The sequence below is a fragment of the Malania oleifera genome, chromosome 11, assembly GCF_029873635.1.
Source record: "Malania oleifera isolate guangnan ecotype guangnan chromosome 11, ASM2987363v1, whole genome shotgun sequence".
In the NCBI taxonomy this organism is placed as follows: domain Eukaryota; kingdom Viridiplantae; phylum Streptophyta; class Magnoliopsida; order Santalales; family Ximeniaceae; genus Malania; species Malania oleifera.
In genome coordinates this window covers 51,104,313-51,131,316 of record NC_080427.1, presented here as the reverse complement: position 1 = coordinate 51,131,316, position 27,004 = coordinate 51,104,313, and the positions used below count along the sequence as shown (strand labels likewise).

Sequence of the window (27,004 nt, the reverse complement as noted above, 5' to 3'; positions counted from 1 at the left end):
AATCAAATATATATGGAGCATATGTGACCATTCATAGGGTAGACGTCAATTTTGTGGAACCGTTACGTTATGGCTCAATCTAAAATCCAATTAAGCCTATTAAAAGTAATAAATGCTATTTAATTCATTCTTAAAAATTCTTACAGTAACTAATATTTTAAATACTACATTTATTCTATGTGTTTTATTAATTTATGTTATTACCATATGAATATTATTGTTATATTCAATATATAATTAATAATATTACAATACACATGATTAATAATATTAATAATGCTAATAAATAAATTATCTAAAATTATAATTAATATTTATATTAATTAAAATTAAATATTTATTATTAAAATATTTTAATAGAAAGCTTCAAAAAATATTAACATTTGTAAAATGCTAGAAAATTGAAGTGGTGTTAAGTGTGTGATCACAAACACGAACAATATGATCTGGGAAACGACGCCGTTTCGAGGAATCTCATTCAGCCATTCTCATATTCTCACCAACAAACGCACGCACGCACGCACACGGACTCTCTCGCCCTCGCTCATGGCGGCGGCAGCGGCGGAAACCCCGAACGGTGGAACCAAAGAAGAAGAAAAGGGAAGGGAGGGGCGCAATCTTCTCGGCAAGCCCAACTTCAAAGAGCTGGAAAACGGCCGGTTCAGATGCACAGAGACGGGCCACGAAATGCCTTCCAAGGTGATCAACTCCTACGCCAACAGCAAGCGTTGCAGAATAGGCCTCATCGACCACGCGCTGACTCAGAACAAACCTCCTCTCAACATGTTCAAGCAAGACCCTCTTTCTCGGTATGAACCACTCTCCTTCTCTTTTCTCATTCTGTTATAATTAGGGTTCCTAATCTTTGCATGATTAAAAGTTAACCCATTCTTTTTTCAGTTGTGAACTCATTTTTTTTCTCATAATTTTCTGAAACCAAGTTATTATTATTATTATTATTATTATTATCAAAAATTGTGTTGTTTTCGGTATTGAGAGTTTGAGAACACGAATGAATCAATTGAGCGGAGGTTTTTGACTTTGTGGGTGCATTTAGTGAACAATCTGATATTTAGCAGGTATCGTGGTTTTTAGAATTTGGGTTGTTTGAATTTTCTCAGAACCAAATGGAGCATTTGGGTATCTTAATTTTTAATGTTCTGTGCTCATACCTAGTGTTATTTTGGGTTTTTAAAATTTGGAAACCTGACTGAACTAATTAAGTGGAGGTATTTCATTTGTGGGTGCAAGTAGTTAACAATCTGATATTTGGGAGACACTCTGGTTTTAGAATTGGGTTACTTTTCCTGCATTTTCTGAGGAAACAAATGAGCATTTGGGTGTACTTTCAATTTTAATGTTCTGTGCTCATACCAATTGCTGTTTTTCCTTATTGTAGTTCTAAGTTAATATGTAAGCTGACTGGTGATACCATCAATAAGTCAGAAGAGCACATTTGGAAGCATATCAATGGGAAGCGATTCCTCAATAAATTAGGTTCGTGTGTTTTTGCTTTGCTTGCTCAATTCATACTGCGCTTTCTAGTGCTGCAGTTCCGTTTTTCCTGTTGAAGGTGATGTTGCTAAAGCATTTGGAAATCTATGCATTTTGCAGTTTACTTGTGCTCACTGTGTTAAATTGCTAATTTTTCGACATGATTATGGACTTTTTTGTGTATAGAGCAAAAGGAAGCTGAAAAACTAACACCAAATGGGGTAAAGCAAAGTGAGCGGAAGCCCCAGAAAGTTTCAAAGCTGGTGGCAGATGATACGAAAAAAAATAAGAAAAAGAATAAGGAAAAGGATGACTCAGTCGACAAGCTAATCTCTAAGCCAAGGAAGTGTTCTGATGTGGACAGTGATTCAGAAGAAGCTGACTTCTGGATGCCTCCTGTTGGAAGCCGTTGGGATTTTGACGATGGGGGAGATCGGTGGGGCTCTGGCTCAGATTCAGAGGACGAAACTGATGAAGTTGATGGAACTGGTATGTGAAAGCCCATGTTAGATTCTTTATCATCGGTGAAGATTGAAAAACTTGTTGTAAAATTAACAAGTGTTATTGGCAAGATTAGGAGCAGTTGATATAGATTATGATGGTAATAATTCAAATGACTTTAGTAATCTCAGCCAAAGGTAGATGACTGATGTAAATAAGTATGATGATTAGAAGAATATATCTTACCACCCGCCATTCATATATTCCATATGACAGATGATTATGATGATAAGTAGAATATATTGTCGCACAATGTTTCTATCGATTGATCGGACTCCCTTTTCTTCATCAGGTTTTGGGCTCAGCTTTGAACAAGTAGCCCAATAGAATTACTATTCTTCTCCAGAAACCAAATGCCCCAGATAGAAACTTATTTCTTCATATGATCTCTTCAAAGTCAAATTCCACAGTAGGACTCCCTTGAATGGCTGCCTTGAAGTTAATCATATTCAACCCATGTCTTATTTATTGTACTTTGATCGCACTCTTTTTTATTTTTCTGTTGTTCTGCATCCTGATATCCCGAGAAAGACGCAAGTAATATCTTTCAGGCTAAATAGTTCTAAATTATGAGTTACTGGTAAAATTGATATCATGTAGAAAATATCTGTCTCAGTTGCTCATAAGATTCATCAATGTGCTTCATTTCTTTCAAAGACAAAACCAGTAAACCTTTGTTGGATGCCATGAATCCCCTCTTTGCGTTTCTTCCATGTTCCGTGCCCAAAAAAAAAAATTATTGAGCTTGTGCAGTTATGGTGAATTCTCTGCAGTCAACTGGGCACACCTTTAAGTAAGAACTCAAAATATTAATAAACCCTTGAGATTTTTGTATTGATTATATAATTGTTCTCTCAGAAAAAAGTTTATAATTATGGTTTTGTAAGACACTGCTACCCCGATGTTGAGCCGGAAGCTAGGGCTCATTTAGATTTGTCTGGTCATTTTGTGCAATCGTACTTACGCTTTGATGACATCTTCGTTCATCAGATGACGTGGATGGAGAGTGCAGGAATGAATCAACAGAGCTCTCTAAGAGGTATGCAACTTCAGCGTGCTACCCTTTTTGTACTTGCTTGAATTATCTTGCTATTTTTATGTTGCTTATTGTCCATTTTATTGGTTATGCTTTGCAGGGCAAAGCGAATGTCCATAGAGGTTGGACCCAGCAGCTTTGCTTCGAGGAAGAAGAAGAGCAAGACTGAGTCCTCACAGTGATCTTTGGCAATAATTGTCTTCTGTGCTCAAAACTTTCTGAACAGAGGCTTCCGGTTATGTCTCATTGCACATCGTCACAGATTAGGTCATTTGTACTTTTGAACTAATGGGATTTGCTGTGTCATGCAAGTTGAACTGATTTTTTTAATGATAAATTATATTCTGTCCACAAAATTTTATGAAGCGAGTAGTGAAATTTCTTTTTTCTCTTTTTTCTCTTTTTATGGCCGTGTTTTGCTCCTTGGCCTTGTAACTAGTATTTGGAACTTCGGTTTCAAATTTGTTGTTTAAATTTCGATTTGGTGGTGGATCTAAAATCAATTTTAGATTGCATTTGGAAACATAGATTTTGTGCATCGCATAGATTTACTGGATTTAATGAAGACTAATTTTGTAATACATTTTGTGGAGGCTCTGCTTTGTAGTGTGAAATTTTAAGCCTTAAAAATGAATGACAATTTCAGCAAAGCCACTATAATCAATTTTTTTGACGTGTTTTGTTTAAAATAACACGTTCAAATTCAAAGAACTGAGCTCTTTTAAACATAGGGTAATTTTACAAAAATTTAAATTTTTGAGGTTCCAAAAATAAGACTATAACACAAATGAGAAGCACTTTGTGTAAAAGCCCTTATAGTGCTGCAAATGTGTTTTGAGTCTTTTTAATTTTGAGCTTGAATCCAGCTTAGATTGAGCTTTAACATGTATTTTTTTAAACTTCTTTATCATATAAATGAATGAGCTCACGAGCCTCGATCTACTAAGATGTTCATTAACAATTTGGTTCTTTTGAAACTTCTTATTTTGAAAGATGAGAGGTTTTATTAAATAAAAAAATGTGAAAAGTGATTTTTACTAGAACATTAGAGCATTAGCTTTATCACTAAATTCTAATTATGGAATTTAAATTAAACAATCCTATACACAAATAGTCCTTACTTTTGAACCCATAGCGGTCTATCAAAGAGTAATTCGACTTTATTAAGCCCATAGTGATTCTAATTCAAACTTATTAACCAAGCCCAAATCAAACCTATAATCGACCTGTTCATGAGTTAAAACAAGCCGAGTCCATTCGTGCTTAGGCTCAGCTCATTTTTTAAACGAGCTGCAAAATTAAACTTGAGAAATACTCATTTTTGGTTGGATCTTGGAGCTTTGTTCACAACATTTGGTAACATCTTTCATCATGCTACATTTGTTATACGCTTTTGTGTTTTATAAGACTTCTACCTTTTATATCCACTTTGTACAAATTTGGTGATAGTGGATTTGGATCCTCGTGCCCCGTGTACGTATCTCAATATTTGAAAGAACCACGTTAAATTTGTTGTCGTCTCATTTTATTTATTTATTTATATTATACCATTAATTTATTTGTAGAAATTATTCATATTTTGTTTTCCCAGCAAAGAGATCGGTAGACCAAAATTTCACCTTTATTTCACTTAACTCTAGATGTTGAAAACAAAAGAACACTTGTAGTACATTTAAACTTTGAGAAGGAGAGCATTTTTGCAATATATTTGTTGCTCACAACATGCATCATTCCCCCCATGGCAGAACAACATTTCTGTCACTGAACAAAACTTGGGGATGCAGTGCATGAGAGAGAGAGCGAGAGAGAGAGAGAGAGAGAGAGTCATTTATGTGAACCTAGGTGTTTGGATTTCGTCGCTATTATCTGTGCCAAAGTACCGATCCCCAAACTCACCCATGCCAGGGATTACACGTAAATCCTTGTTCAAAGATAAATCAATCTCTGATGTCACTATTTTTAGTAATGGAAATTTCTTACAAACAGCATGAATTCCCTCCGGAGCCTGCAATATAAATTATACATATTCAATCATGAGCAAAAACAAGCACAAAATGTCATAATCACTTACAGCTATAAGGTTAAGGAAGATGATGTTGGATTCAGCCACGCCCTTACTAAGCAGCAGAGAAATGGCTTGGACAGCAGAATTCCCTGATAATGCACATCAGTTAGACAATGTCCAGGGGCGAATTATGGTGTGTGTGTGTGAGTGAGTGAGTGAGTGAGTGAGTGAGAACAATTTGCAGCCATTTTTCACACCTGAAGCCAGAACCGGGTCGAGCAGTAACACATGGCGGCTTGCAATGTCTGCCGGTAGCTTCTCATAGATTAACTGCAGAATGTAATAAAAGGCATTCTAAGTGAGGAATATCATAGGGATATACAGAATCGTGTGATTCGTCTTAATTGGCACAACGAACCTGCCGACCGTTGTTGCCCTCTCCATGTATGAGGATTTTTCCGATTTTGATTCCTTTGCAGCAGGCTCTTAAAGCATTCTCCATGCTTTCTCCACTGGTATTAGGAAAGTGGAGTGGTAAATAAATGTGTATTCACTTGAATAAATAGTTCCCCACCCACAAAGGAAGTACAATGCATACAAGTTCTGTTCAAAAATGTGGAAGGAAGGTTTGGAGATATCAAACATTTCAAAATTACACTCCTTGCTATTCAGATTCTCAAAAAAAAATAATTAAGTGCTGATTTGCATTAAATTTTAAGAGAAATATCGATGATAATGCCGTAACTTCTCTAGAAAATGTTCTCTTTTACATTGACTCATTAACTGTTAAAGAAGCACCATTTCAGCACAACCAGATACATACACGTCCAAATTGTCACTTCCATTCAACATGCTAAATAAATAAAAGCAAATTCTTTTCCCTCAGAACTAACTGTGTTGCTGAAGGAATACCTTCTAATGATTGAGACTCCACACAACCTTCTACAAAAAACTACTCCAGAGTATACAGATCCTGCGAACAGTCAGAGGGAGAAGAAAAGAAACTATTCATACAATTACAGAGAAGTACTTATTCCCAAGATGACAGCTAAATAACACAATCTAAGAGAGAACAGAACAGGCACCAACGGTAGAAAATTCACTTTCAGAAAAGTGGTAAACCTTATTGCAGATAGAGAGGGTGAAAATTGTTTCGCAAAAATAATCATTGAAAATTTATAAACAATAGTTGATGTTTTCAGATGATAAAACAAAGCAAAAGCAGTTACCTGTTGGAGTAATTATCTGTTTTTCAGAGAATGGAAGGTGACCAAGACCATGCTCCACAACCTATACCACCAGTTCAAAACCACATTATGCCATACCTTGCCAAGAACTTAACAATTGATATGATTTATTTTCATGAGACTTGTGTACCAAGCGAATTAGTCGATCTGCATAAAATACAAAGTCATGCTTTGTTGTTTTAAGATCCCGTATGATGGTATGCATTCCACGTATCTGGGGCAAAGAGAAAACATTAGTGGAGTTGAAACTATAACAAAAAGACATGCTTGAAAAGAGTCCCAAAATATGTGTGCGGGACTGCACAAATACAAAGTAGAAGGGAGTACCTGGAAAGTTGAAAATATAACAAAAACATTTGGGTATATTTTACAAAGGTCATGCTGGCCGAGCTTTGTGTGAATGTGTTGTACGATCAAGTCAATTGCAACATCGTTTTCTCCTCCTCGAGGAATGATGATATCCGCATATTTTTTGGACGGCAGTATAAATTCCTCAAAACTAGGCTTTACAAATTTAGCGTACTGCGACTCACAGAAAAAAAGTCCATGCAAGGAAAATGTAAATACCATAATGTCATTTTTGAGGATGTAATAAAAGACCAACTTGAAAATCGTTATCCATTTCATCGGTCATTTTTTAATTAAAATTTTCTTTCTAAATAATGAAAGTTGAGGAAGAGAATAAGAGCATGAATGCAAACACTTCCTGATCACTAACCAATAAAATGCAAACGATTGGGTTATAAGCAACAGCTAGAAATGATAACTAAAGATAATAATGGCAATACACCAAAGATAATAGATTTCTTCAACATTCTTGAACAATATTGTAACAAAAACAAAAGTTAAGAGTGGAAGAAAAGTATCCGTCAATGCAAAATTGCTGCTTCCTGCAGCAGAAAACAATAAGCTGCATACATTTGGTAACTAAAAAAGTTCTTTACCGATGAATGAGGGAACAATGGTGCAATTTCATATTATTTAGTTGGCATCCTTAAATCAATAGAAAACACTGTGCACGCTGTCTCTTGGTCAAAGATTAAGAGCAGCAAAACAGGTCATGGCTAAAGAAATGGCTCTAGTAGCACCAGCCCACCGACTGAATAAGGAAGTCCTTACTTGGTCGAGCACATTTTGAATGTTTCTCCCTCTCTCTACGGTGTCACGTTGTATCCTCCGTGCAAGCCGAACATCAGAGTCTGCACTGGTGAAATTGTTATGATGATAACTAGGTAAGGAACCACACTCAGAAAAGTAAATACAGAATACTCTGTAATTCAGGAAATTAAGGACCAAAACCCTGTAATTCAGGAAATTATGGAAGAACAATAACAAGAAGTCAACAAAGAGGATCATTTTTATTGATTTCTTTTTCCTTTTTCTTTTTTATATTTGGGGGTAGGGGGTGGGGGAGAGTGGGAGGGGGTTTAGGGTACATGTTCCTATATTAGCAGGGAACTAACCAATGATTTTGAAGCATTCTTTTAAAAAGAAAATCGGCAAGACATTGAAACATTCTTTCACAATCACTAATTTTAGTCCAAGAAAGATAAAGAAAATTCCCTTTTGTCATTCATAGATTATCCCATGATTCCTTTGAATAAATAACCGTCCAATCTCAATCATCTCAGTTATTCCTATAAACTAAGGAACCAAAGGTCTCTTTCCTCTATAATGCCTTCTTTCAAAGATAATGGTTTGAAACCATTTTAAATATTGTCAAATGAAATGTCTACAGAAATATCTGGATTTTGGAAAGTATGTCGGATTCCTTCACAACACAATGCATGTTTTAATTAGAAAATAAAGGAAAAAAAATCAAGAGAGTAACCTGTATCAACGAAGATCTTCATATTCATGAGATTACGGACACGAGGATCTTGAAGAACTAGAATTCCCTCTAAAATTATCACGTCTGAGGGGTTGACCTTCATTAGACCAAAACAGACAATTAAAAAAAGCCCTACTTTTTCCAGTGGATTGAATAAACAAAACATCAAAAATGAAATTACATAGCTATTGAAACAGAATTATATACACTATAAATTACATTAATCGCATCCTATAACATACACGGTTGCCACTGTAGTTTGACCCAACATTGGAAAGCCACAAATATTCTGTTTGCATCCAGTGCTAGATTCGTATTCCAATACATATGCACTCGAAGCAAACTTGCAAGAATATTGCAATTTTATCATAGCATTGCAGATGCAAATTACATTTTGGGTACACCCTACAAGTGCCTTCTGGTTGTTACACCGACTGGCCATGCAAAAGTGTATCCCGATATTTTTGATGATTTTTATAAGCATATCACACTAGCGAAACCCACCTCAGTGAATGCTGATTAGTACCTGACGTGATAGTTCCGTGCTCTTATGGCTCTTGAAATCATAATTCGGGATGCTAACTGCCTGCCCATGCTTTAACTTTTCCATGCAAGAAAGCAGTAGCTCCGTATTGAAGGCATCTAAAAAGCACCAACAACAGAAGAAACATAATTTAAAATTTTCCAATTTCTAATAAACAAAAAGTAAATTTTGGTAGACATTCTTACCTGGGTGGTCAAAATTGTACTCATTAACTTTTCCTATTTGCTCATCGCTAAGTGAATGATAAAATGAATCCTACAAAGATCACATGCACATACAGATTACCAAGTGCATGACTAAGCAGGATATGCATAATGATAGTATTGGAATGAAAGACAAACTACGAAACCAGGGTGATGTTTCTAAGGAAATGAAATGGCAAATAGTTAGTTACAGGATCATGTTGGATTATATCCCAAAGGATATGTCCCACATGAATAACACATGAAAGATATGATAAGTGAAATGACTTATGATAAGGAAAATGAAATGGCTTATCTATGGATAATGAAAAGTTTTATAATGTGAGATTAATGGTTGGAAGATAAAAAGGTTTTCCTATACAACTATTGTTATGGGGAGTAGTTGAAAAGGAGAGATTCATTCTTGTATGTTTATGGAATGATCTAAAGAAAAGAAATAGAGAAATTGTCCTCTCTCTACCTTTGTTCTCTATTCATCAGGCTACTCCTCTGGTGATATACAGAGAGAGATAAAGGTTAAGCAAGAGAAACAGTTCTTAACGGTTTGTATACATCATAAACGATCCTGGTATGCATATTTTATGTTTTTCGCATTATAGATTATACACGTATGTGAAGATCATGATGATGAAGATCATGTGTTTAGCTAAAAGCAGCATATAGATTTCTTACATGTGGTATTAATAAAGCCACGTTGGGATTATTGTGATCTTCCTTGCATGATAAAGATCGTTTATGTTAACCCCTTACGATCTCATTATTGTTTCGTGTTGTTTGTGGTGTGGCTCTTCTACTTTGGATTTCATAAACAAAGAAGAAAGAAAAACATGAAGGGGCAGCACAACAAGGGCTCGTCGACGAGTGCCCTGTGTTTGTAGATGAGGAGACAGCAAGGACTCGTCGACGAGTGTCCTGTGCTTGACGACGAGAAGATCCCAAGAGGTCCAAAAGTTCAGAGTTTTTAAGATACCGAGAGTAGAAAAATGGGATCTTCAACGAGTGGAATGAGTCGATGAGTGTTCTTCTTGGTTCATTGACGAATCCCCTGTTCTCGTTAACAAGAAGTTATGGGCTGCAAGTAGTTTTTTGAATTTTGAATTTAAACGTTGGGGTGGTTGGGTAAACGGAGGGAAACCTCCGAGAATGTGTTATATATGTCATTCTAGGCATGTACTGGGAGTGTGTGTGATCATTTGAGAAGTGTATTGTGTACTTTGTGATTTTCATAGTGAAATTTGTGTGTCATTGCTTCCGTAGATGTAGGCTTTGCTAGACTACATAAATCTTGTTTGTTGACTTTTTGAGTCTGATCCCTGTTTTGAGGCTGACAAAACACATGTTTCTTATGTGTGTAATTAGCATGTGAACAGGTACATTAATTTAACACACACATAGGGAAACAACGATGAAAGCTTGCAAGACTTAAAGACTATACGATCAAACATTCCATGAAGTCAGAAGAGCAAAAAGAAGAAGAAGACATTTGTGTTTTATGTAATTGCATTTAATTTTTATATCTTTGGTTTGTAATAATGCATGCATTTGCATGATGTGTTTGAATGCTTAGAATGACCGTAGATAGATCCTAGGGACCAGCACATCTTACCAAAAACTTTTTTCTAAAGACTAAAATCATACAAAATTTTTGGAATAGCTTTAGGGTCAAAATTGGGGCTAAAACGAAGTTTACGAAAACTTTGGTCGACCGAACCGACATTGGATTTTTTCGGTGTCTTTAAAAGGACCTAAAAATGACCCTAGGACACTCACCCATACACTTTTATATGTTAGTCATTTGAATAGGGTGTTTGTTGTCTGAAAGAGGACCGAAATGCACAAAATGTGCACACTCGGTCGACCGACCGTTCACGTTCAAAAGTCCTCGATCGATCGAACCCGGACCAGGTCAACAGTTTGAACACAATCTGGTTGACCGAGCTTATGTAGTTCATTTGACTCCGGTCGACCGAACCTCCTAGGGAGTCAACTGTTTGACTACCTGATCGATCGAGCTCAAAATGTACTCCACTGCTCTGATCGACCGAGAGTCCTCGGGAGAAGCCCTAACAACTTGGTCGACCAAACTTCTCAATTCAAAATGTCCCGGTCGACCGAACCTCGCTGTTTTGAAAAATCACCTCTTTCGGTCGATCGACCAGTTAGTTCATTTTCACCTTGGTCGACCAAACCACGCTAATTTGGAAAAATCGCCCTTCCTAGTCGACCGACCCTGAAGTTCAAAATTGGCCCAGTCAACTGAGCCATATGAACTTTGGTCGACCGAAAGTCTTCTGGTCAACAGGTGCTCTCGGGTCGGTCCGAATTTTTACCGCGGTTAACTTTTTAAAACGAGGTTAATTTTAATTCAACGTCATTAAACTTTTTCTAAAATAACCTCCGTATCCCCAACGGTCATATTTCTCACAAACTCTATAAATACCCCCTCATTACTCCAGATTAGCAACTTTGATTAACTCTAAATTTCTTTCTAATCTTTGGATAATCAAAGTTCCCCCAGAATGTTTTTTATTATTTAAATCACTCTTTTGGGGTCAAATATTTTTATTCAAATCTCTCTCTCTCTCTCTCTCTCTCTCTCTCTCTCTCTCTCTTTTTCATGCTTTTATTTCAAAATCTTCTTTGAGGAGAGTATTTTATTTAGGGCATTTCATTTGCACATATTCTCACTAGGCACCAAATATTTGAAGAATATTTTTGAGAACATTGCTTTGGTTTTCTCCCGGATTATTTCCTTGATAAATATATTTTGGGAGAAGATTATTTGTTGCACAAATATTTTATTAAACTTAACTCCTAGATTCTCCAAATAATTCTAACTTGCATAAATCTTTGTTGGAGAACATAATATATATTTTTCATATACATTCTATTTGTGCAAAAATCATTGAAAGAGAAGAACCTTAGGTTCTCCTATATCTTTATTGAAATATCTTTTTGGAGAAAATTTTTATTAGGGTTTAAATGTGTTTAAACATTCTTAGTCCCCTGAGCATTATTTCATATCATTGGAGTGTATGTTTTTATGAGCTTAGCGTGTACATCTCTGCTTGTATTTTAGAAGCATATTTTATGTACAAAATAGTTTTATTGTAACGGTTTGGTTCAACCCGTTAATTGAACTGGAGAGTCTCAGCCCCGCAAGTGAGACCACTTCGGTTCAGTCCGGAATTGAACTGGGGAGTCTTAGCCCCGTAAGTGAGACTAGTTTGGCTCAGCTTTGCAATTGAGCTGGGGTTTTCCTCGCCCTGTAAGGAGAGGATGTAAAAGGCTTTTATTCCGCCCGGTTAAGTGAGTAGGTATAGTGGAATCCTTGGGGGTAAGCCCAAGGTGGGGATGTAGGCTGGTTTGGCCGAACCTCGATAACAAATCTGGTGTCGCTCTTTCTATTTTATTTAAATTTCTGCACTTTAATTTCAGCATGTGTATGAATGTTTATTTAATGTCAAAATTATTCTCATGCAGCATTTGATTTAAATAAGATACTGCACATGTGTATGTTTGCTTTCACTGTTAAATTTATTTTACATACACGCGTATACATTGAATGAGATATGATATGTGGTGAATCGGCGTAATTGTTTAAATTAGAGAAGAATGTTTTAAAACCCAATTCACCCTCTCTCTTGGGATCACACCAATTCCAGCAATTGGTATCAGAGCCCAGTTGCAATAAGCTTAACCACTATTTGCATAAAGATTGCAATGGCTCACATTTCAGTGTATCCTTATTTTGAGGGTCAAGTCTTTGCAAATCCTCCCCTAGTTTTATTGTGTAGATTTTACCGTTTGATTATTGAAAATACGTTTGTAAAATCAATTCATTGGAGGATTTGGAAAGTATTTGTTAAGGTTATCATATTCCATCCAAAATGCTTTTAAAATGCAAAGTTTTTCCAAACCTAAGAATTATTTTGAATTTGCATGACATGTGTTATAATGCATATCATTTGAATGCCATGCATACTCTTTCTGTGCCTTAGTCACTAATGCTTTTATAAGTTTATTCTCTTGAGTGCCAAGGTCATTTGGGAAACATAAGAGGTATAAGAAACTGAGAGAGAGATGAACACCATTCCGAGCTTAAATGTCTAAGAAGGAGTAAAGTGGAAAGGTATATATTTTTCTCCTTCTACTTTTTTTTATGATTGATTCACATGTTATTTGTTTTATGCTTATTCTTACTATGTGAATCTTGTGATGATTGCATACCATCTTATGAGGTGTACTTTCAAAGAACTCTTTTTATACGCATAAAAATTTAAGAAAAAATATTTAAGAGGTTATGATGTTTTGAACGCTTAAATAGTGTTTTGTGCTTAAACCCCGCTTAAATAGTGTTTTGTGCTTAAACCCTAAATTTTAATATACACTATCATCATACTATGAACCTTAGGAAGATCAAGCCAGTATGAGAACTTTAGTGAAATATCCAATCCATCTGGTCTTAGGTATGTACATCATTATGATTGGATGTTACTTGATAATATTGGCTATAACATGCTTATATAGAATCAATTTTTCATTCAAATGTCATAAGCATGTTTAAATAAAATCCCATTCAAATGGAAAAATTGATTTTAAAATGTCATTATATTCGTAATGCTATATATATGTGCTATAATTTCAAAAATCTTAAATGTAGCATGTTTTGCCCATCACACAGATTGAGGTTTAGGGAATTTATCATAGTATTATATATCATGCTACCCTAAACTCATCATGGAGCTTAAACACTTAATCATATTCAGAAACACATTCATAAGCTCATTCTCGCATTTGAAAATATCAGTTATGCTAGATACTTAATTGAATATAAAACCCTTTAGCTGCATAACTGAGGGGGTGCAGAAAATTTAAAATTCATTCAATAAACATCTTAAATTAGTGCTTATACTATTTGGATGACTTTTGTTAAGCTAAATGCAAATATCCATTTGTGCTAAATGAATACACTCTATGATGGATGGATATTTTTTAATTTTGATCTGATGTAAGCTGAATGCCTATGTCCATTCTTATTTAAATGACTATAGTTTCTCATGAATGGATAACTTGTTTTAAATAAATGCTTATATCCATCTTTTGATTTAAGTTCAATTATATTTGATGGATAACTTATTTGTATTGAATGCCACTATCCATCGATTGCCTAATGATTATATCTTCGTATGGATAGTTTATATTTTATTTGATATATTGATTGAACTACCTGATTGCATGCGTAGTCTAGAATGCTTCCTGCATGGCGGATGCAGTTGATGAGAATTGCATGCTGGTAGTGGATATAAATTCTCGCTTGCCCTATTTATATTGCTTGCAATCTATCAAGTTTCAAGTACATAAAAATTTGGGAAAATGTTCGATTTACAAACGAAATGCTGTCGAAATTTTGGTAGAATTTTTCCCATGAATGAAACCATGTATTAGGATAGATAATTCAATCCAAGCTAAAATATTTTTGAAAGGATGAGTGAATCATAAAAGAATTTTATTTTTCATCCTTATTCATAGGTGCATGCTGAATTGTCTATTGGTGCATATTGAATGTTTCAAATAGTATATGCTTAACGAAAAAATATGCACAATTTTCATGTCATTTCCTAGGTTGCTAGATAATTTAATAGATTTGTACATGTTAAATCCTATTTGTTTGTGTTGAACTGAAAACATGTACACATTTTATGGACCTAGGAGAAACTAGTTCATGGACACCATTTGGTCCTAACCTTGGGACGTGAACTTCATGTTGGACCCAAATGGTTAATAATCATGTCATACATTTCAGGTCCATGTAACTAGGAAGATTGCATGACTCAGTGAAGCTTTATATTCGGTGCACACTCATTGAACATTTTGAGTTGTGTCATTCTTTTAATCCCCTATTGCATTACCTTTGGGTATAGTCTTGATTGACTATCATGTTGTTAAAATAAAATGCAATGTCATGCTAGTATGTGCTAAATGCCTATATTTGCTGCATGCTGAAAATACTTTGAAAGGATGAATTTTTGAGGAATGTTCTTAAATAACTATCATCCTGAACTTAATGCAAGTGTGTATGCATGAAAATATACAGGGGGAGTTTAAGCCCTACTTTTGAGAAAAATGAACTTAATGTCTATAATCTCCTGCATGCTAAGTAATATTTAGAAGGATGAACATGTGTTGAGTGTGCTTAAATGAAATTCATCCTTGAATGTTAATGCACTTTTATATGCTTGAGACCATACTGGGGAGCAAATGGCCCATCCTTTAAAAAGGATTAGAATCACTTGGCCCTTGGACTCATATACTCATTGTCTCTACTTTTTGAGTTTGATAGCTTTCTAGGCACCTTGAACATCATATCCTGTCTTGACTGAATATCTTTGATATGGATTGTTCCAGGTACACATGAACACCATGCATGACTTAGTACTTGATATTTAACGCATGTGTGTTTAGGGACATTTTACTGGTGAAATTTATTCGTCTAACACATATCTAGTAAAATCTGAAATTAACACTTATACTGTTTGGACTTTCAAAAATTATATCAGTATAAGTAGTTAAAAGAATCTAAGCACGTATTCAAATTGATAGGGGGAGCACCTAAAAATTATTTTTCTATCTTGTTGTGCTCACAACATTTCTAGCTTAGATTTGGTTTCTTTTTATTCATTGTGGATTGTGCTTAATTGTAATGTCTTCATTGAATATAAGAAATGAAAATATTTTGTTTGCCATAGTGTTTTAGGTTTTGCCATATGATCCCTATTCTTAAATTTATCTAACATCCTTGGATCTATATGGTTGCAGTTTTCTGGCACTTTGTGATTTGTATTTAAATGATAAACCAGGAAAATGATGCTTGCTTGAGTCTTTTTTTTTAATTAAAGTTTTTCTTTCAGCAAGCATAAGCCCCTAGTATTTATTGGAAATTTTAAGGGGATATATTTTATACATACATACATACATACATACATATATATATATATATATAAATTTTCAAAAGCAAGAATTGAACTTATATTGAAGATATTTTATGTCTTGCTTGTGATGCTTTCATGACTTGTGCTATTCTGTGTTAAAATTTTATGTCATGAAATCTTTTAAGGGTGTTATATTACATAACTGGTTCATTGATTGTTCATAAAATGCATATGAACTAGTTAGACCACTCTTATACTCAAACCTACATTTGTTATCATATGTCATGTGCCTTTAACTCAAATCTTCCACGGGTCATATGATATACTTCAATTGCAATGGTTTGTGTATATTTCTGGTCTAGTCATGTTTTACATGTCATTTTAATCTTTTATATGACCAGTTATGAAAACTGTTGTGTATGCCTCATTGCTATAATCTTTAAAACAGTTTAAAATTTTTATGCCCAACTGCTATATAAGGGGAGAGTTTTCTTCAAAAAAATAAAATAAAAAAGGGGGAGTTCTCTTTGTTAAGTTTGTTTTAAATGATCAATTTTTTTACTTAACTTTGCCCTTTTGCTGATGACCAAAAGGGGAGAATATTTTTGAGCAAAATGTTTATGACCATAGGGGCAAATATCTTGAGGGACGAAAACATAGGGGTAAATATCTGAGCATGTGCTTTAATGTTAAAACTAATGCATAATCTTTTGAAATGTCTTCTTTTGTGAATATGTTAGAGTTTTATTGTCTGTATTTCATATTATGCATACTCTTAGGGGGAGCCTTTTCAGGTTGTACCCATTTTGCTCTGGTGCGTTTGTTATCATCAAAAAGGGGGAGATTGTTGACTTTTTGCGTCTGATCACTGTTTTGATGCTGACAAAGCACATGTTTCTTATGTGTGTATTTAGCATGTGAACATGTCCATTAATTTAACACACACATAGGGAAACAGCGATGGAAGCTTGCAGGACTTAAAGACTATACGATCAAACATTCCATGAAGTCAGAAAAGCAAAAAAAAAGAAGAAGACATTTGTGTTTTATGTAATTGCATTTAATTTTTATATCTTTGGTTTGTAATAATGCATGCATCTGCATGATATGTTTAAATGCACAGAACGACCGTAGATAGACCCTAGGGACCAGCACATCTCACCAAAAACCTTTTTCTAAAAAGACTAAAATCATACAAAGTTTTTCGAATAGCTTTAGGGTCAAAATCGGGGCTAAAACGAAGTTTACGAAAACTTCGGTTGACCGAACCAACATCAAATTTTTTCGGTGTCTTCAAAAGGACCTAAAAATGACCCTAAGACACTCACCCATACACTTATATATGCTAGTCATTTGAATAAGGTGTTTGTTGTCTGAAAGATGACTGAAATGCACAAAATGTGCACACTTGGTCGACCAACCGTTCATGTTCAAAAGTCCCCGGTCGACCGAACCTGGACCAGGTCAACGGTTTGACCACAGTCCAGTCGATTGAGCTTATGTAGTTCATTTGACACCAGTCGACCGAACCTCCTAGGGAGTCAACTGTTTGACTACCTGGTCGACCGAGCTCAAAATGTACTCCAATGCTCTAGTCGATCGAGGGTCCTCGGGAGATGCCCCAACAACCTGGTCGACTGAACTTCTCAGTTCAAAATGTCCCGGTTGACCGAACCTCGCTGTTTTGAAAAATTGCCTCTTCCGGTCGACCGACCAATTAGTTCATTTTCACCCTGGTCGATTGAACCGCGCTAATTTGGAAAAATCACCCTTCCTAGTTGACCGAACCTGAAGTTCAAAATTGGCCCGATCGACCGAGCCATATGAACTTCTGTCGACCGAAAGTCTTTTGATCGACCGGTGCTCTCGGGTTGGTCCGAATTTTTACCACGGTTAACTTTTTAAAACGAGGTTAATTTTAATTAAACGTTATTAAACTTTTTCTAAAATGACCTCCGTGTCCCCAACGGTCATATTTCTCACAAACTCTATAAATACCCCCTCATTACTCCAGATTAGCAACTTTAATTAACTCTAAATTTCTCTCTAATCCTAGGATAATCAAAGTTCCCCCAAAATGTTTTTTATTGTTTAAATCACTCTTTTTGGTGTCAAATATTTTTATTCAAATAAATTCTTAGTGGTCTGGCTATACTATTTACAATTCCAAGTCCCGAGATAAAGTTTTGTAACCACAAAGCATGAATTGTAGCCTGCATACCACAAATTTAGCTTCCATAGTAGATGCTTCTATGATAGTCTGTTTGGTGCTTTTCCATGATATTGCTCCTCTAGCTAATAGGAACAAATAACCATAAGTTGACTTTCGACTATCAACACATCCAGCAAAATTTGAGTTGGAGTAACCAATCACTTCCAACTGATTTGATCTTTGATATGTGAGCATACAGTGTTTCGTTCCTTTCAAATACTTCAAAACCTTCTTTGTAGCTTTCTAATGCTCCATTCCAAGATTACTTTGGTATCTCTTGAGCATTCCAACTGCAAAGCTAATATCCGGTCTCGTACAAGTCTGCTCATACATCAAACTCCCAACAATAGATGCAAAAGGAATATTTTCCCTACTTTTCTTTTCTAATTCATTCTGTGGATAATTCTTTGCACTGAACTTGTCCCCTTTACTAATAGGAGCGGGAGTAGGCTTACATACAGCCATATGAAATCTTTCTAGAACTTTATTAATATATCCCTTCTGAGACAACTCTAACATTCCACGTGATCTATCACGAAATATTTCAATCCTTATCACATAAGTTGCCTCACCCATATCTTTCATTTCAAAGTTCATAAAAAGAAATCTCTTGGTGTCATTCAGTAAACCAAGATCTTTACTAGCAAGCAAAATATCATCAACATATAGAATTAGAAAGATAAACTTGCTCCCACTGACCTTTAAATATATATACCGATCAACGGTATTTTCCTTAAATCCAAAGGTCGTGATGGTATCATGAAACTTAAAATACCATTGTCTGGAAGCTTGCTTAAGTCCATATATTGAATGCTTTAATTTACAAACCATATGCTCCTTTCCTTCCATCATTAAACCTTCAGGAAGATCCATATACACCTCTTTGTCTAAATTCCCATTCAGAAAAGTTGTTTTCACATCCATTTGGTATAACTCTAAATCAAAAAAAGTCACCAAAGCCATTATGATTCTAAGAGAGTCATTTTTAGATACAGGAGAGCGTCTTTTTGTAATCAACACCTTCATTTTGAGTGAAACTCTTTGCTACTTGTCTAACTTTATATTGTTCAATATTGTCATTTTAGTCGTGTTTGGTCTTAAAGACCCATTTACACCCAACTGTTTAAAAACCTTCAGACAAATCAACAATGTCCCTGACTTTATTTTGTTCCATAGATTTCAACTAATCATTTATGGCATTGATCCACTTTTCAGAATCATTACTTTCAATAGCTTGTGAAAACGTAACCGGATCCTTACTAGTCCCTAAATCATAATAAGATTCTTGTAGATATACCAAAAAATCATCTAAAATAGCTGATCTCCTAACTCTTTGAGATCTCCTTAATGCTATTTCTTGCGATTGTTCTGCAATTGGTTCAATGGTGACATTCTCTTTACGAAGTGACAGATCACCATATTGTTGTTCAATGTTATCATACTGTTCAATAACCGAAGGAGCAACAATATCTGTTAAAGGTCAAGATATCGAGATAGAAACCCGAATTTTTTTAATGACCACATTACGTGATACATCACTCCCACTAAATTCACCATTCTCAAGGAACTTGGCATTACCGGTTTCAACAATTCTCATAGTATGGTTAGGACAGTAAAACCTATACCCATTAGACTTTTCGGGGTATCCAATAAAGTACCCGCTGATAGTTCTAGAATTCAACTTCTTTTCGTGTGGATTATAGATTCTAGCCTTTATTGGACAACCCCAAACATGAAAGTGCCTTAAACTCGGTTTCCTTCCCGTCCATAATTCAAAAGGAGTTTTCTGAACTACCTTACTAGAAATTCGATTAAGCACATAAACAGCTGTTTTAAGGGCCTCCATCCATAATGAAATAGGTACTAAGGAGTTACTTAACATACTCCTAACCATTTCCATAAGGGTATGACTACGCATTTCAGCCACACCATTCTGCTAAGGCGTACCAGGCATTGTGTACTGTGCACAAATATCATACTCTTCTAGGAATTTAGCAAATGGTCCTGGACATTGTCTAACACCATCATACCTACCATAATACTCACCACCTCTATCAGATCAAATGATCTTCACCTTTCTATCTAATTATTGTTCAACTTCAGCAATATACGTTTTTAAGACATCTATTGCTTGAGACTTTTCATGCAACAAATAGATATAACCATAACGTTAAAAATCATCAATAAAGGTAATAAATTACTTTCCTCCACCAAAATACGGTGAGTCAGAAGGTCCACATATATCAGTATAAACAATCTCCAGAAGACTCCCACTTCTTGTGGCTCCTTTCTTTGTATGTTTGCTTTGTTTTCCTTTAATGCAATCAATACATACATCGAAATCAGTAAAATCAAGATGTTGGAGTTGGTGTATTCCCAAGAGGGGAGGGGGGTGGGGGCGAATTGGGTATTTAAAAAATTTATGCCTAGGTCAAATTTGAATCCACCAACATTAATACACAACCTTGGGTCTTTCTATGCAAATAGAAATACCACTAATATAAAACTGAGCAAATGATCAAAACAAATATAGCAAGCTCAGTATCCCCAAATAAATATGTAATGTAACGACCCGAATTTAAAATGGAAATTTGAGTAATAAAGAGAGAGGGAAATAGAGACAGAAACAAAAGGAGGCCGTAGACGACATTGCATGTGGGGAATAAAATAATTTTTAAGAGATTGCCTGAATTCGTCGACGAAGGCTTTAAGAATTTCGTCAACGAACACAGGGTTTCGTCGATGAGAAAATACCGAGAGGGGTTCTGAGGCAGCCTGAATTTCGTCGACGAATACAGGGTCTCGTCGACGAAATTTATGAAGAACTCGTCGACGAAGATCAGGCTCGTCGACGAATTCTGCTATGTATATATATATATATATATATATATATATATATGAAGAATCCGATTTTTATTCATTTGAAGCTTCCTCTCCACTCTTCTCTCTCTCCTCTTCGGCCCTCTCACTCTCTTTCTTCGATTTTGGGTTAGTTTTACGCCGGATTGAAGATCTGAGGCTACCACGACGTTCCTGGCGAAATTCCCTACAAGTTTGCTTGAGCGGATCATTGGGAAAACGAAGTATGAAATCATCCCAGAGTTGAGGTAAGGCTTTTTAATCCAAATTAGACTTTGTGGTAGTTATAGGAATTGATGTACGCATGAAAATACTGATGATTAATACTGGGAGTTTTGAGTTTCAGAGTATTGATCAGGAAGTTATTCGGGGGTCAGGTTAGGGTATTTTAGGGGCTTTCTCAGTAGCCAGGTAAGGGAATAAACTAAAGCAGTAATTCTCCATGCATATTATTATTAATTATGAGCACATTTATTTTCAGAAAAGCCTATGCTATCTTTGTATATTACATATGAAATGTATGATTGGAAAATACTGCTATTGTGATGAAAATGTATATGTATGTATAAGATGCCAGAAATGATGATTTTAAAATATGAAGTAAGACTTAACAGCACCTGTGTGGCATGAACATTATTTTTATGTGAAGCGAATCATGATATGAATGATTTTACGAGCAAAGCATATTTTCAGGTATTTTGAAAGGATGAATTATGCTATACTGAGTTTGATGAATATATGATAAATGAGTTGTTTTCAGAATATAAATACCTGAACGATTTTGGCGTGAGGGCACATGTATGTTATCGGCACGAGGCCGTATTTGTGTATCGGCACGAGGCCGTGTTTATGTTTCGGCACGAGGCCGTATTTGTTATGTTATCGGTGCGAGGCACCGGCCGTATTTATTATAATTTTGGCACAAGGCCATATGTATGATTTCAGCACGAAGCCGTATCTATGTTTTTGGCACGAGCCCGTGATGATATTATGTATGTTCATGTATTATATGTTATTTAGTTAGGATGTTAGTTTAGTTCAGTTCAGGGCTCGGTACCGTAGCTATATGTGTAGATCAGATATCTACTTCAGATTAGTGCTAACCGTCCCACGAGGGGATGGGAGATGGATAGTTGATGTGACTTTCAGTAGAGTGTGGACGTCCACCTGGTAGTCCGGACCAGGGTGTGGCGGGCCCATCGTACTTACAGACATATTTGATCTGGCAGTGGTCGGCCAGCCATTGTTGGGTCCCGCCTTCAGGCTGCACAACCTGTCATGGGATTTAATACATGACATTAGCTAGCTATTCATCCTGGGTATATTTTCAATACTACAGTTACAATAGATGTTTTATGTATGTAATTACAGTGATAACAGATGCTTATGTATGTTAGGATTTATTAACAAATATGAAAGTACATGATCATCCAGTATAATATTATAATTATTTCTAGAGTTATGAAATATACTGTATATGTATGAGCACTTTAAATGTTCATGTTGCCACACAGCTGTATTTAGTTTATTTTCCCTGACTGAGAAGTGTCTCACCCCCAACATTAATTAACTTTTTAGGAAACCTAGAGAGACCAGCGGGTCAGGGCCGCCGTTGAGTGATTGGTGCTTCCCTACTAGAAGGGTAAGCGTCGAACTAGGACTAGGAGATTTTTGTTGTATGGTCCTAGTGATGTTTTTGACTTTTTTTTGGAGATTGTACATATAAACAGTATATTGATGTTAATAGAAAGCTCTGGTATTATGTTTTACAATTGGATGTTGAGATTTATGTTTACTACTGTTAGGTTTTCCGCTGTGTTTGATAGATGTCCCCACTGCCCACGGGTTCGGGTTGACCATTTCATTTATTATGTGATATTTTATATTAAGAAATTGAGGGACGTTACATATGTATGCATATATTTAAAGCAATTAAAACATTCACAGCAGTTCAAGTACTAGCATACATGTGCAGAATTAAAAGTGTGGAAACTAAATAGAGAGCTGACACAAAATATGTTATCGGGGTTCGGCCAATACTGTCTACGTCCCCGCCTCAAGCTCACAAGTAAAAGGATTCCACTAGTTGCTGGCTTACGGGTGGAGCGACGCCGTTTACAACACCTTACAGGCTAGTGCACCTTGTTCTCCTAACCGGGTCTAAACCAATCCGGTGCTCTCCTAACCAAGTTTGAACAATTTGGTACTATTCACAAGGCTAGTCTCCCTATTCCGACCACACGTCGGGAATACAACAGATATAAAAATTTATTTGTACAGATAAATGCTTCTTAACAAGCAGATGTGTACAATCTAAACCACAATGCACTCACAAATGATATAAATTAAAGCTCAATGTGAGTATGTGGATTTTTCTCAAAATAAATTTTTGGAATCTTTGAATAAAATGTATGTAGTGAATATTTCAAAGATTCAACCCCAAAAAATCTTTTCCCAAAAGATTTTTGAAAAACTTGTTCAAAGGAAGCTAAGGTTTTTGTTTTCAACCAATCTTGCAAAATAACATGTATCTATGTAAGCACAAATGCAATAAGACTTTTCTAGCACAAAATATATGAATATAGGAGTATGCTCAAGTCTTTCAAAAATGACCAATAAAAAATTTTTCCCAGTAATATGAAGAAAGAATGCCCAAGAATGTATGCTCGTTTAAAAAAATTTGTCAAGATAGTAAAGATAAGAGAGTATAAATGACTAAAGGAGAAAAATAATTTGGGAAGATTTTTCTTCCTAATCTCATGCTTAATCTTAAGTTATGAGGAGGTATATATAGACACAGGGAGAATTATGACCGTTAGGGACAAAACATGAATTTTTAAAATTGTTTAATTAAGTTTTAACCCTAACAAATACGTTAAAAAATTGAGTACTTGTGAGGTTCGGTCGACCATCCAAGACAAAGATTTGAATTCTCAGGCTTAGCTCGGTTGACCAAGGGAACAAGTTGGTTGAAGACCATCATTGGGCGACACGGAACCCTTCGTGGGTTCGGTCGACTAAGGCACACAGCCGGTCGGCCATTCATACAATTCGGTCGACCAAGGCTATTTTGAACTGAGAGTTTGGTCGACCTAGGATAGTAGAAAGTCAAAATTTTGGAGGCCGGTCGACCAAGGATATTATGTTCAAAACTGGTTGGTTGACCGAGCTATGGTCAAACTTGACTCCGGGGCAAATAGTACTTCGGTTGACCAAGGGGCATAACATAAGATTGGTCGATTGACCAAGGGCATTAAAAATTTACTATTTTGCCCTTACTTTGATCCTAAAGATATTCTAAACCCTTTGTAAGTTTTAAGAAATTTTGAAATAGGGTTTTAGGTGAAAGGTTTGGTTTCTATGGTCAGACTATGGCCTAGGCTTTTTAATTAAGTCCAAAAAATCCAACATCGATCATTGTCAAGTTCAATAGTCCCTAGGGTCTATCTACAGTCATTTGAGCTTTCATTCATACCATGCATGCCATTCATTATTATAGACCAAAATATAAAACAAAAATGCATTTACAATTTAAAACCAAAAGTCTTCTTCTGCTTCTTTGCTCTTTGGCTTTCATGGAATATGCCAGAGTGAGATGGTCTTTAAGTTCTCCCTTAGCTTCCTTTTCCAGTCCCTTATGTGTGTTCTGAATTATGACATGTTCAAGCACTAAATACGCACATAAGTAACTTGTGCTTTGTCAGCAACAGCGATCAGACTCAAAAAGTCAACACAAGATTTGATAAAATCTCATCTTTTACTAATCTCTCCATTCTTTCTCTGGATATATGATTCAGTCTTTTATGCCACAAGAAAGAGGAATTTTCATTAACTCTGCTACATTTAGTTCCAACATTATGATGTACGGTGAGAAGTGTTTCAACAAATTTTTCATTAAGATTAAATTTATACAACCCCTCAGATAAAATACCATAACCAACATACAAGCCACTTTTCATTAGACGAAAACATTTATGTTCAAAGTACAAACCATAACCGTCATTATCTAGCCTAGACATGAAAATTAAGTTCCTAGAAATAGTTGAACATATAATGTATCATACATGTCTAAACAATGACTTGACTCTAAATACAACCGAAAGGTTCCAACACCAACAACTGGTACATGATTTCCATTTCCCAAGACTATGAAGTGGTCATTATCCTTTATATTATGGATTGTAAGGTATCCTTGCACCGAATTTGAAACATGAACAGTAGAACTAGAGTCAAACCACCATGTATTAGAAGGAACTTGTGTCTTGTTAGATTCGAAACATACATAAGCTAAAAGCTTATCTTTCTTTTCGAACCAAACTTTACGTTTCGGGCAGCTTTTCTTTAAATGTCCATAGCCATGACAAAAATAACACTTTGGTCTATTATGTTCCTTCTTGCGAGTCTCATTACCATAAGACGTACCTGCTACCTTTAATGGATCTTTAAGTCTAGCAGCTAGATTAGTCATATCAAGGACATGTTCGTTCATTCCTTGGCTACTATCAAACTTCATTGTGGAAAGTTCAGTCATTAACCTCCCTAAAAGGGACTCGTTAGCTTAACGGAATTGATCTTCCACAGCCTTAAGGTATTCCTTTGCATTTTCTAGTTGAGGAAATGTTGACTTAATATTATTTTCTAGTTGAAAAATGATCACAACAATAATGCTTTGAGTAAAATATTTCCATTAGTAAATTGTGTTCAATCTTTGGATCAACTTATGCAATATACTAACATTTACATTTACATTTAGTGGTGATTTTCACCCAACCAGGCATAATTGATAACTATTTTAAAGTTTGATTGGTCTGTCACCTTTGGGCATCTATCCCAATCTTACTACCATTCTTTCAATTATCCTGACTAATTCAATGATTACTTGAAAGTTGGTGCACCTTTAGGTCAACCGTAATAATCAAATAACCATTCTGTAATAATTTTCACAAAATCATATTTCAATCAACATTTATAATTTTTTTTTATGTAAAATCTGGCGGCCCATATATTAAAAATCTGCAGCCCATATATTAAAAAATATGCATAAATATATTTAATAATCCAATTAAATATGTATGTGGCCCAAAACCAAGAACCATGCATCAGGTGCCGACGGGTAATTTTGCATCAGGTGCCGGCGGGTAAAAGTGGGCAGGATATTTTTGTTTGGAAGCCTGCCTCGGACGGTAATTTTTCTATAAAAACGGCTTGGGAGGCAGTGAGGAGCAGAAGTGATAATTTTTTGTGGAATGACTGGTTTTGGCATTCTTTATTGCCTAGAAGAATCCCAATGTGTTTATGGAGAGTCTGGTTTAGATGCTTGGCTGTAAATGATAGAATTCAAACTAAAGGAATATCAATGGCTTCGACTTGTGATTGCTGCGTTCAGAGAAGCCAGGAAAACATTGATCATATTCTTTCTTTAGGTGAGGTGGCTTCAGAGGTTTGGCGTCGAGCTAGTGTGGCGTTAGAGATTCCTTTCCAACGATCTCTTCCCTAGAAAAACAAAATGGCAAATTGGTTCCACTATGCACAAAAATCGTCTATTAAAGGTATTTTAATCTGGCTGATTCCATGTTTGATTACGTGGTGCCTCTGGAATCAAAGATGTAAAGCAAGAATGGAAGGAGTTTATCAAAGTGCAGATCAAATGTGGAGAAATGTTTAATTCTGGGTTAGTTTTATTGCTGAAAGCACCAAATCTTTTCAAAAATTGAAGAAGTCGGACATTAAGATTTTGAATAAGTTTCAAATTAAGCATCAAGGAGTTTGCGACAGGACTGAAAAAATTATTTCATGGGTTAAACCTCCAGTAGGGTGGATAAAAGTTAATTGTGATGGGAGTTGTAGGGGCAATCTGGGTACTTCAAGAGGTGGAGGAATTATTCGGAATTGCCATGGCATGGTAAAAGCGGATTTTTCAAGTTATTTTGGCAATGGTACGAATAATAGTGCGGAATTAAAAGCAATAAGGGAAGGAATTGGTTTGTGTAAACGTTTGCATTATGTTAATGTGATTATTGAAAGTGACTCGCAAATTGTAATTGATTGGTTTCGGAAAGGTAGTTGTACTTTGTGGTATCTTTAGGAATTTTGGGAGGAGCTCGTGGCAAAGTTAGAAGAAGTGAATGTCATGGTGATGC

At 35.6% G+C, this 27,004-nt stretch overlaps 2 protein-coding genes across 3 annotated transcripts in view; one reads left to right on the top strand and one right to left on the bottom strand.

The window, feature by feature from the left end:
* Positions 1 to 426: 426 nt before the first annotated feature.
* On the top strand, positions 427 to 3,387 carry LOC131167987 (uncharacterized). The gene is made up of 5 exons (XM_058127106.1): positions 427 to 809; positions 1,400 to 1,497; positions 1,681 to 1,983; positions 2,986 to 3,034; positions 3,132 to 3,387. Exons 1-5 carry the CDS (start codon positions 442 to 444, stop codon positions 3,211 to 3,213), a joined length of 900 nt encoding a protein of 299 aa, XP_057983089.1. The 5' UTR covers positions 427 to 441; the 3' UTR covers positions 3,214 to 3,387.
* Positions 3,388 to 4,634: 1,247 nt separating this feature from the next.
* The window catches only part of LOC131168055 (uridine kinase-like protein 5), a 31,875-nt gene continuing 9,505 nt past the window's right edge, over positions 4,635 to 27,004 (bottom strand). The window contains exons 4-15 of one of the 2 annotated variants that reach the window (XM_058127226.1): positions 8,844 to 8,913; positions 8,641 to 8,756; positions 8,115 to 8,211; positions 7,403 to 7,482; positions 6,611 to 6,805; positions 6,414 to 6,497; positions 6,266 to 6,326; positions 5,949 to 6,009; positions 5,455 to 5,548; positions 5,294 to 5,366; positions 5,103 to 5,185; positions 4,635 to 5,036 (exon numbers count right to left, since the gene is read on the bottom strand). In XM_058127226.1, the coding sequence (XP_057983209.1) occupies positions 4,860 to 5,036; positions 5,103 to 5,185; positions 5,294 to 5,366; positions 5,455 to 5,548; positions 5,949 to 6,009; positions 6,266 to 6,326; positions 6,414 to 6,497; positions 6,611 to 6,805; positions 7,403 to 7,482; positions 8,115 to 8,211; positions 8,641 to 8,756; positions 8,844 to 8,913 (1,191 nt within the window). In that variant the 3' untranslated portion in view covers positions 4,635 to 4,859. The remainder of the gene's footprint in view (positions 5,037 to 5,102; positions 5,186 to 5,293; positions 5,367 to 5,454; positions 5,549 to 5,948; positions 6,010 to 6,265; positions 6,327 to 6,413; positions 6,498 to 6,610; positions 6,806 to 7,402; positions 7,483 to 8,114; positions 8,212 to 8,640; positions 8,757 to 8,843; positions 8,914 to 27,004) is intronic. The other variant, XM_058127228.1, reaches the window with a different exon arrangement.